Source organism: Apis cerana, linkage group LG10 (genome assembly GCF_029169275.1).
Source record: "Apis cerana isolate GH-2021 linkage group LG10, AcerK_1.0, whole genome shotgun sequence".
NCBI lineage: Eukaryota > Metazoa > Arthropoda > Insecta > Hymenoptera > Apidae > Apis > Apis cerana.
In genome coordinates this window covers 5,036,769-5,049,242 of record NC_083861.1, presented here as the reverse complement: position 1 = coordinate 5,049,242, position 12,474 = coordinate 5,036,769, and the positions used below count along the sequence as shown (strand labels likewise).

At 36.9% G+C, this 12,474-nt stretch overlaps 1 protein-coding gene across 8 annotated transcripts in view; it reads right to left on the bottom strand.

Annotated features, from left to right (window-relative positions):
* Window positions 1-12,474, bottom strand: part of LOC107993000 (histone demethylase UTY) — a 107,214-nt gene that overhangs the window by 51,928 nt on the left and 42,812 nt on the right. Inside the window, exon 3 of one of the 8 annotated variants that reach the window (XM_062080831.1) lies at window positions 12,228-12,276. The exons of the other annotated variants lie outside the window; for them this stretch is intronic. Coding sequence (XP_061936815.1) covers window positions 12,228-12,276 — 49 coding nt within the window. The remainder of the gene's footprint in view (window positions 1-12,227; window positions 12,277-12,474) is intronic. 8 annotated transcript variants of the gene reach the window in all.

The window sequence follows — 12,474 nt, the reverse complement described above, 5'->3', positions numbered from 1 at the left end:
TGTGTGACTAATTATTATTTTCTGCGTTGATATTTATCTAAGATTCTTGCATCTCGTAATCGTGATTCGGTAGTTCGTATCAATCCCCGCACGATTTATTATTAAAATTCAATGTTGATTCATCTGCAGATCCCATGCAACTCGAAGTTAAATAGTTATAATCGATTAGTCTCCGAAGAACTATCTTAGAATTTCTAAAAAAAATTTAATCGCAATCCATTTGAGCGAATATAAAAGAAACCATGTGACGAGATGCTTCGTTAAACTTCTTATTGCGAAAGATGAAGTTTGCCATGGATGAAATTTTATTTATCCGTAAGCAGCTGCTTCGAGCTCCACAAATTACAGAACGCGAAACGTATTATCCGTACGATATTTCCTTCGACGTAATTCCTTGTAATAGCTTCTTGAACGTATATGGGATCGTAGCGATCACCTGTTTCGAGACACGTTATTTACCTTTGCCGTTTCACGACTGAATGTGATACATGGCTTGTCGCGAAGAAGGTTATCAAATTCTGAAGGCTGTCGGTGTTATGATGAGACACGGAAACAGATTATAAAATGTTTACATTCATTGTACACGTTCGCTCGAAAATTTAAAATTCAATCGTATTTATACAAAACTAATCCTTGCACCTTCCGATCAACAATTTTGGTTAAAAATTTTAATTCGTAAATACAAAAAAATTACTTAATTTAAAATTGAAATTTTTTTAAAATGATTCAAATCAAATTCCTCTCCATATATAAATTATATCGGAAAAAATTCTCCATCGAATTAAAATATGCAGAAATAAAAAATATACGTCCCAAATTATAATCGAATCTATTTGCCCAAAGGATACTTGGAAATAATAAATTCCACCACCCAAAGGGTTAACAATTCCCATGCTAATTAACGCCGGTTCTCTCGTGGCCGCGATGCTATCTGTCCGGTAACCGTTTAAACAGTTTAGCAGCGCGGCGATCCATCGCCTTGGATCTTCGCGATAAACGTACGTACGTACGTACGTACCTTGCATGCACACGCCTTTCCCCTCCGTCTTACAGCCGCTTGTACGCGTGAAAAAGCACGCGTGGTAATAGCCATCGCGATTTTTAACGGGTAAACAGACGGTTTGGTCGCGTGCCGGCAACTCAATGTCCACCTGTCCACCATTTTGATACCGAGTTCTGTGATGTCCCTCTTCGACAATATATCCCTTCTGTCTCTCTTATACTTTTCTCCTTCTTTTTTTTTTTTACTTTTTCTTTTCTTTTCTTTTCCTTTCTCTTTTGGCTCGATCGAATATAGGGGAGCGGAGGACGAGAGGGAAGAAAAAGAAAATAAAGGAATTGGGATCGTGTCTGGAGAAGGACAGGAAGGAAGAGGATGGAGAAGAGGCGCATAGCGTACGTGAGACAGGATGTGGGCAGCTGTTTACCAGCTGGAGGATGATACCATGCGGTGTTCCCTTACAAAACGCGTCTTCCCGAGGATCAACGGGCGAGGAATTTTCAGGTAACTCATTGTTGCCAGATATTTTATAATTCGTGAGAGATTTTGTTTAAGATTCATCGTGTGCATGTTTACGGAAGAACAATTTTTTTTATATTTTTTTACGTTTCAAAATTTTTGCAGTGGTGCATTTAAAGGAGATTGATTTCGTTTATTTTTCCAAATCATAATCTTTTGTATAAAAGAAATCACGGCCATGAAATTCGCGTGGACAATTCTTTTCGTTTGTTTCCGTTTTTTTCTTTTTTTTTTTTACTGCAGACAAGTTAAGTCATAAACGATAATATTTTATCTCTGCTCGCAACAGTGGATACGTTTATTTCAACAAATGAACGTCAGTTTTGATATCACTAGGAATAAACGTCATTGGATGGATTCGTTTGTTGCGGAAACAATAGTTCGTAAACGTGTTTGCGACTATGATAAGCCGAAATGATTACGGTATGCTTTATGATAGAAAATCTCATTGCGTACTATTGCTGGTCAGTTAATCGACTCTATCGATCTTTTATATTGTCCCTGTTGCGATAATAGAACGCATCTAGATGTGATCGATCGATTTCGAACATCTGTGCATTTATAGCATGGAATATTTTTTCTATATATTTTTTTAAATATTTTAAATTAAAATAGTAATTTATTTTTATAAATTTCATTTCAATGCCTGTTCACTCTGGATAAAATTTAAAATTTATAGTATTCTTTGATTTACAAATTTTTTAATTCAAATGAATTATTGTCATATCTTAAATTTGTTTTCAAAAATGTTGAACTAAAACTATACGAATCGATACTTTAATAATATTAAAAATTGAAATTGGAATTTATTTAAATTATTTTAAAGAAAAATTCGAAAGGAAAATAAAATTTTAAAATATTATTATATAAAATATATATAGATATGTGAATATGATTTTTTCTTCTACTGAAATTTTTACAACACTATTAATTATATAGTTTACGCATATTTAAACATTTGCTTCGCAACTGTTATTATATTTAATACGTGTTCTACATTTGGTTTCGTAACAGTGAAAGGGATAATACTTTGTACACACGTAAAAAACCGCTCTTCCGGTGGTTTACACATGAAAAATGATACAAAACCTTGTTTCAAGAAGTTTTGCAACTTTTTGAAGACCGTGCATTGCTTTTAATAATAAAGAACTTCAAATAATTCACGTATACCAATGTCATAAAAACTTCTGTAGGAGTCACGAAAATTTTTTCTTACAAATGAATAAATAATTCCTTGAGAAGCAGAAAGTTCTTTTAAAAATGAAAAAGAAACCACTTCAAGAGGCAAGTTGTCTCGCTAGAAAATTAAATTTCTCTTCTTGAAGGAAACTTTCTTTGGATTTTTTCCAAAGAATATTTTAACAATACCTAAGACCTCAAACAACGTAAAATAAACGAAAGAAACTATATTCTTAAAATATAAACTCCATCTTAACTAAACAAGATTATTTTCTATTTTCTATTCAACGTCATTGCATTCTTAAACGTGTCACGCGTGATGCCTCGAAGAAAGTACAGTAACCTTCGAAACTGGCCCAAATTCCACGTGAATCCGGCCACGGATATTACGAGATTATCTCTTTTCCCATATTTCCACGCGGCTTATTTCAAAATAAATACGTGAATAGAAGAAGAAGGAAAAGGAAGAAGAAAAAAAAAGATCAAAGACAGGACGAGGGAGGCAATATTGCATCGAATTCTTCCTTAAACGAGGATTCTCCGGAAGGTGAACAGCTTCAAAGGAAAAATGGAAAATTGCGTACGACCAGGTTTCAGACGTGGAAGATTCGGTTAAGGAAAAGAAGTGGAGGGAAAGGTTGTTGGAAAATCGGTTGGGGCCAATTTAAATCAAGTGTGTGTGCGTGTGTACGTGTGCAGATGACGAACAACGATAAACTTTGATACATTTTCATCGTTGTATCGAAAATGGAACAATTTCGAGTGAAAAGGGACGTGGATGTAGAAATTTGTAAAAATTCAATTTTCTTTATTGACGTTGCTTTTTTCCCCCTATTGTTTTTTACGTATAAATTGTTCCACGATGTATTTGAAACATTTGACTGGTTATTTTTATTTTAGAAACAATATATATATAAAAAGTAAAATAACATAATTTAATTAAAAATCCATTAAAATATGAAGAATTATATTCTACTTGAATGGAATTTATGATGTTGAATCTTGAATTCTTTGTTACATCTTAATTATATTTTGTTATGAAACGCACTCGATTTCTTAAAAATATTTGAAACACGATTAACTTTCAACGATCTCAAATTAACAAAAATTCTTAAATACTTTACCAAACAATAATATGAAAATGTTATAAAATTTCAACATATATATCTTGCTTGCAAATTGCATCACCAATTGTATCAATCGTGATTTATAAATTTTAATTTGCAAATCAATCAATCTACATTTTCCAACGCACGTTTGAACGCACGAGACTTGAACACGTTAAAGAAAAACCTTCTCGCATACTCTGAACCCTTGCAAAATAGCCCCGATATAAGAAACTGAACGAACTAAAATAAAAAAAAAAAGAAAAGAAGGATACAGAAATTCGGAAACGGTTGCTCACAGGTCGCTTTCATCGGATCTCTGATTATATACATACCGGATTCAGGTAAGTCTCCCAAATCCTCCTTCCCCTTTTTATTCTTTCTCCGCTCGCGGCGAGGGCGAGGGCATATAAAAGAGGAGCCGATCGCCTCGCCTTCGAGACGATCCCCGAAATCGGTTAGATGGATTCTGATCGGCGGAAGCGAATGGAACGCGGGGCCAGAGAAAAGGGGATCTCCTCCTGGCAGACGCGAGACTAAGGGAGACGTGGGGGGAAGGTACGGTGAACGGGAGACGACGCTTGGAAGCCAACAAAAACTTAACTAGAGCTCCACTTTTGTAAGAGGAACCTCTCTCTAAAATCCTATGGTAAATGCCGGTGCGGTGCAGCCGGTTCCACTGTGTGAAAGGTATCGGTGAAACACTGCCATTGTGCAGGCTAGAACTGATGGAAAATATATATATATATATACGTGTGTATAGTAGATTGCGGGGGTGACGTGTAAGAGAGCACGAGACGAATTTCTCGGAGCGGAAAAGAAAATTCTCTCCGCTGGACGGTGTTTTCTATCCTGTCCGCGCCATCGACCCCTTGGATGAAATACCGGCGGGCTTGTCTTTGACATTGAATGCACACCGTTCACGCAGGTTTTTCTTCCTTTTATTTCTTCCCTCCCTTCTTTCTTTATTTTCTTTTTGTTGTCTCTCTTCCCTTTTTTTCTCTTTTTTCCTCTCTTTTATTTTCCTTGATGGGAGTGGTAGTAGCTGAACGAAAGATAGGAAACTTCGAGGAGGATAACGTTTTTGTGCGGAGGGGGGCACAAAGTTGTCTGTGCTCTTTTTGTGCGTTAAATTGAACGAGGCGTAGAATGATGGATCTATGCGCGGCAAATGCGGTGGGGTTATAATTCGTGATCATTTCTATCCCTCGAGTGATTTTTGAAAAAATAAATCGCAGAATAAATGTAATTGTAAGGGAATCGTTGATGCAGATAACTTGGTAAAAAAAAAAAATTGTTCGTGATTTTCTACTCATCTCTTTCTCGCGTTATGAGGCGTGGAATGGACCTTTATAATCTTTAATGTCAAGTAGGTATGCGAAGAAAAGTGCAAGACATTTAACGAAGGCTATTAAATTTTTAGCGCGCTAAAATCCGCGCAGAGAACTAAAAAAAAAAAAAAAAGAAATAAGAAAAAGAAGAGAAAAGAAAGAAAGAAAGATAAAAACAAAGAGAAAATTATGAAACAGGAACGATTCACGTCGACAGGTTCAAAAAAAAAAAGATTCCGCGTTAACGATCCCACAAGGCATCCAGAAAAATGCAACACGGCTTGGTACCATTTAATTACCGAAGCACGAGCGGAACGCATATCCGTGCAATTTTTTTCTTGAACAACACGCGAGAGATAAAAGAAACGAAGACAGAAACGGTGGACAAAAAACAAGGACTTGTATAGCAAGAAAAAGAAGAGCGTTACATCTGTGAAAAAAAAAAAAAAAAGATAGAAAATTCTAATAGCCTACACCTTCGTAGGAAGACTTCATAGAAAACTGATGATGAAGAGCCGATAATTACGTACGCTAATCATGTTCGTGTATATAAAAAGTGCATATATTAAGAATATAACGAGAGAAAAAAATTTATTTCTCGATTTATGTATACACGTACGTATATACAAGTATCGTCATCGATGTGATACCATGGGATAGGATTGGACAAGAAATCTAATCGATTTAAAAAGAGAGGAAGAAAAAAAAAATACGCGAAAGAACAAGGACTTTCAAGGACCAAGGATTCATCCGAATAAAATTGGAACTTTGTCCCTTGGTTATCCTCCCCCCTTCCCTCCTGTCGCATCGAATCTACGACGTCTGCGAGAGACAAAAGAACGGCAGATCCGTTAATGTCCCTCTTCCTCTTCTTCTTCTTCTTCTTCTTCTTCTTCTTGGCTGCGTTGGGGAGACGAGAAATTGAATCCTCCCATGGCTGAATTGAAAGTGCCGTGCGAAATACGCTACTACGCGTCTGCGTGCCGCCCCTCGTCACAATGTGCGATTGGATTTCAAAGGCATAAAGAATATCTTCTGATTGGATCGAATTTAATCCGAGTACAAGCGGAATCGACCGAATCGATCCCTTCCGCGCGGCTTCGATCACGCGCGCTCCTTCCAACTTTTTTACCAATATTTCCCACTTCGCAATCCCGCCTACGAAGTTGGACGGATCATCCCTTTGCTTTCGTCCGTTTCTCATAACGTGATGCCCGGTTTAACAATTCACTTATTCAAATTAAAATTAATTCGACCATTCAATTTTATCTTAATTCTACCAATGTTATTAAAATAAACGAATTATAAAAGTGGTTGCACCCTTCTCTTTTGCAATTTTACGATTGATACGATCTACTTCTTTCTTGCTACATGCACACGTAAAATTATATCTTAGTGAGATTTTACATATCATCCCATCCCCTTCCTTGTTACGTTTCTTTATGTTATAGTTACGTAGTTATAGTTGCTATGTAAAATTGTTTCTTAGTAAGATTTTACATATCATCCCATCCCTTTCCTTGTTACGTTTCTTTACGTAGTTATAGTTCAATTCCGCTATTTTCCTTTCCTCGCGTGTCAGAGGGGCGGCGAGGCCTTTTTCATCCCTTTTTGTCGACTGCTCCGGATGCCACCCCTTATCGTCGGCGCAAATCCAAAGCGCGTGATAAATTGGAGCGTTGCCAGTCAAGGGTGGCGTTCCACGCGCGAATTAATCACCGTTCAACCAGTTCCTCCGTCACGCGTTCACGAAAATGCATACGGTGTAATATGGAGATGGGTTAATAAGCGGTTGTTCTTTTCCTCTCTTTCTCTCCCTATCGGCTGAGAAATTTTCTATTGCTATTTTAAAGAAATTACTTTTATCGTTATTTTTATTTCAAATTATTCGTCGATTATTTCCGATATTTAAAATTAATATAATACTGAGCTTGCTTTTAGCTCACTCACAAGAAATTTCCAATCTCCTCACAGTTTTCTATTTCGAGTAAAATTACATCTATGAACATTCCTAGACCATTGCTACACCATTCAAACAAATTTCAGAGACAACGCGCGATACACGGCTCATCCATCCGATCTTTAAACCCGAATAAATCCGTGTAAAACAAAGGAGAAGGAAGAATCCAGGGTAGAAGTGTGTGCAACTACAATAGGTGCAAACGACAACCGTATTTCTCGCTGTCGCTTACCGGATAGAACACGCGAAACTATAGATCGAAAGAGAGGGTAGAGAGATCGCGGAATGGACTGGAAATAACAGACGAGAAGAGAAAACTCTGTGACGAACAAGGCGGACAACAAGGAAAAAAGAAAGGGAAAAAATTTGAAGCCTGAAGCGAAGAGAGAAGAATAATAGAGCAGAAGTAGGGTAGGTAGCGGATGACGGGGACAGGAAAGAGCCCGGATTCCCAACCTGTAGCGATTAGGACAATCGTTAAAATATTCCCGTCGTTATTACTTCTTATAAAACAAGAATTTCAATATTTGGTTGCTTTAATGCAAAACTATTACTTATTTTAACGTTATAAAAGATTACGTTGCAATTAAAATACAAACATAAGATGAAAAGATAATCGAAATTGATATAAGTGCATTTTTCTAAACAAAGAAATATGTATTCTACGTTTTTCAGTTTTCTTTTTATGTAGAATTATTTGCTTCTCGTTTCAATCATGACAAAATAAGACACCTCGTATATTTTATTCCGAAAAATCATTCGATATAATCTGTACTATCGTATTATTGTTCATTTAAAAGGGTCAAGATGTATCACGGCGGATATTCGAAAGGGTTAGGGGTCAAAGATTATTCGATCACAATAAGAAAGGGGTCGTGACTGGAAAAAGGTTGGGAAATACTGAGCTAGAGTAATGGAGAAAACAGAAAAAGGGAACGGGAAGGCAAGAGAACGAGAAAGAGGCCGTACATTATGCCTAGCCTAGTGATGAAACCGACTATATTCTTGAGATTCGAAGAAATGTGGAACGAAGAAATTGACGACAATTAGGTTCCCTTCTGGCCATTACGGCGGAATTAGTTTTAAAGATTCACGGTTTCGTCGCCTTCTTCTTCGAGCTACAATCATATTATTATAGTTAAATGTCTTTCAGATAAAAAATTCCAGAGCAAAAAATTTGTAAAGTTTCGTTCAATGATAGATTAAAAGAGGGAAGATTCTGTTTGAAAGATACCATCACTTCGATCAACTTTAAATTTAAGGAAGTTAGCCTTTTGTTTCGCGTTGTAGTTTAAATTTCGCATTCCTTACTTATTTCTTGAATATCAATCGAAGAGAATTATTAAAAAGTTCAATGATTAAGATAAATAAGTGAATTGATTAAAAGAAAAATTGACTAAATTAATTAAAAATTGATTAAAAGATAGATATACAATCTGAATATCTGAATCAAAATTTATAATCCAAATATTCCTATGAATATAACTACCCCAACATTCTAACTTTAATTTGATTCCACGCAAACCGACCAACTTTCGGAATCAACTAAACTCATCTCGGAAACAGTAAAAAGAAAGTAACTATTATGAATAACATTCTAACTTTCGTGCAACTCCATCGAAACTAACCTCAAAAACCAAGAACAACTATTAAACTGATGAAACCAAAAACAAAAGAAAGTACTCCCCAAATATTTCCTTTAACTTAACTAGCTTAACTTACGTAAGAACGTGATCAATGATCTTCTCATTAATATCTATATTTAAACACGCATTCCTGAATATTAGAATGCTAAGTCGCGATGAAATGCGAACGCAACCTAACCTAGCCCAACTAAGCCATAGGGGTGGCTCGTGGCAGGGATGGAAGGGACGGAGGGGCGAAAATTCGCCAGTGGTGGAGGCTTAGGCGGGTCCACAGAGGGAACCATTGATTTTCGTCCATTGTGTAGGTGCAAATCCGTGGACATGGCCCGGAGAGGATGGCCCAGGCCTTCGGATTTGCCTTGCAAAATTTCACCGGCGGACGAACGGTGTGGAGAGGATGACCTTTGCCCTTCGTCTCTAACTCGTGGATCTTCGTGGGTGTAAGCCGAGCCCCGACAGATTACAGGTAATTTGCGCGATTTGAAAATCAAGTCGTTTTCGATGCTGGATGATGATGGTTATTTAAAAACTTGTTGCCTATTTGTTTACGGTAATTTTAGAAAATTTAAGACGCGTATTGAATTGATGCGATGGATGGTCAATTTTTATTTTCTTTATTTGAACAAATTGCGGGGATTAGAAATATATATAAACATATATTCCACGAAATTTATAAGATTTGCAAATGCGATAGATTTATCTACTTTACACAATATTTTATACTATTTTTGAAAAAAGATCTAATTGAAGAAACGAATATTCTATTATGCAATTGCATTATAATAATTCCATTCTTTATTTTTTTAAAAATAATAGTATAAACAGAATTTGCCAGTAATTAATAAAATCTGTCCAATTAATGATCATTTCATTGCTTCGATACCTGGAGGACCGAAAGGTAAACGGGTCAATACTTGGAATGCCTCATCTGCTTTAAGGAATGAAGCGTTAAGGGATGCGAAGAGGCTGAGTAAGCCTCGCATGGGCTAAACGAGGGAGGATGTTCGCTCGATCGTGGCTACGGAAAAAAAACGCACAGCGTCTTCCGCTTCGTGAGATATATCACCCCTCGAGCGATGAAACGTCGGGGGAGGAAAAATTTAAAGAGTTGAAATTTCAATGATTGAATTTATAATGAACAGTTTGACTTTTCATTCGTTATATAATATTTTAGCAACGTATTATTAATATATTTGTTAATTAATATTTGGAATAATTGAAAATCAATTAATCGTCGATCGATATTAATTTTCATCGACTTTTCATTTTCTCAATTTCCTTGATTAAAATCTAGCGAAAATAAAATAATGAGATTTTTGAATATATTATATTATAATTTCTTTCTTTGCATAAAAAAATAAAATGAAATAAAACAAATCTAAACGAATAATTTCTCATATTTCCGTTAAATTAAAATTTCAACAGATGGTACAAAATTGTTGAACGGTTGTTAATTAACAGGAGGGGAAAAAAAAGAAGAAGAAAAGAAGGATTTCAGAACTAAATGAAAATTAAGCGGCATTTCCTTCCCAACATTCTTTTTCCTATTACGAGGCACGAGGCCGATGCAATTTCCATTGAAAAGTTCCTTCCTAGCGAGTTTAGCATTGAGCAAGACTGCGATGCTGCGTTGGATTGTAATTTCGCGCGTGTAAACCGCACAGAGTGCGGGGAACATTATGCCGCACGAAGAAGAATAAGTTCCCGCGATGCCATCTGATACCGCGGCGCAATAAGCTTCCACCGAGCATTGTCTTGCTACCATATGCGCTCTGTCATGCATACGTGACAATGAAGCCCTACCTTTGCGGTCTGCTGTGAATTTTACGACTATTCTCTGTCATTATATTCTCGATCGATCAAGGGATTTTTTTAAAAATTGAAAACGTACATGGAAATATAATAATGAAAGCACAATCTTTACCTCTTGCCTTATTTTCACAATTCAATTTGCAAGTTTGGAAGAACAAAACAAAAGAAAAAAGGAAAAGATTATCCATTGACTGGAAGTGGTTGGTTTCATTGGTCGAACCGCAGCAATTAAGGTTAAGTTAATTCAATATCTTTTTTTTGCCTGCCTGTATATTTTTAACTAATAAACCATTTTTATTGCGTGGAATAAGAAATTGAATTTAAAAGTTTACCGTGCCAATAACATTATACAAACATTCTATCGCAACTCTCCGAGATCCTCGCTCATAACCTGAATTTGCTATTGCAACACGCGTCAAAGTAGCCAAAGTAAACAAGAGCGAACCGAAGCAAAAGGAACGCGACAAAACCGCGTCGGCCAAGACGATATAATTATCACTCACCGTATCACAGAGTCCTGAATAACATTGAACCGAAAGCATGCTTCGGGAAAGAAGCCCCCCTCCGCATGCGCACGCGCGTTCCAACGCACACGCGCTTTCCCATTCATTAAATCGCGATGGACACGATGCAACGATAGGACGCGGGTAAACGCACTTTGGAAAATTTAACGTAACGTTCCGAGCGCCGCCAACGGCGAAACACCGTGTCGTAGACAAGGGCGAAATTATTCCGGCGGGTTCGCAACGAACATGCACGCGGTCGAACGAGCCGGTATGCCACGTTATCATCGTCTATGCATCTCGTGGCTCATGTGTACCGTTGCATTCGAGCACTGCACCCGGCCAGATAATCGTGGAGAAAGGGCATACGACGGAGTAGGGAATATTGCGATGCAAAGGAAGCAACGGTGGAGAAAGAGAGACGGAACAAAAGTGGGAGCAAAGGAGGTTGGACGTGTGTAAAGAAATAAAAAAAAGAGAGAGAAAAAGACGAGGAGTGCTCTGAACGGAATAGCGAATTGACTTTGGAGGGAAATCCGTTGTTCCCCCAGCCCCTCGATCACCTCCATCTTTTTTTCGACGCCACGTTGAATCTTGATTGTATAACTGTCAGACCGTTTCCTCGTTGCAAACTGGGTAACGTATCGACTGCATCGAGCTCGGGTATAATGATAGACTCGATCGTTTGCTGCATTGCATAGTAGCACGAGTTCGCGGATGTGTATGCTATTGCTACTAACTTCGCAAACGGAACGGAGATTGCGCGGTGTGCCCGATATTTTTATTCTCGATTCTTATATACGTAAGAGCAGCATGCGCATCCCGTGTTGTTTTAATTACGAGATCAGGGCATAGTCGTGAGAGTTGGGCAACTTCGCGACGGAAACTGTGTGCTCTTCTTATTGATCCGTCTACAGGGTGGCCCAGATTGAAGCGGCACCGTTTTAAATATTCCCGCTCTTTTGTTGAATAAGTAAGGTACTGTACGTATATGCGATATTTTTTTTTTTTTTGATGATATTTTTGTACAATTATCGATTAATAAAACGAAATGAGTATATCTTACGTTTTTAAACATCCGAAAGTGTATATGAAATAGGAATAGAATTAAATTAATTTTATACGTGTATATTATAAAAAGGACGAACGATGAGAAACTTAATTTACTTACTTGTCTGACCAGCTAATGAAAACCACGTACCAATACATCATCCACTTACCTGAAATAAAAGAAAAACAAACAATTAATAAACAAGTATATATTAAATAATACTATTAAAAAAAGTAACTGGAATTAAAAGTAAAAGAATTTGACTAAATGTTAGTCTAGAGTGTAAAATTTTAACTCGAAATTTCTTCATAAATGAAACTGTTACGTCCCTTTCTCGAAAATATCTTTAAAAAAATAGAGTATGAAT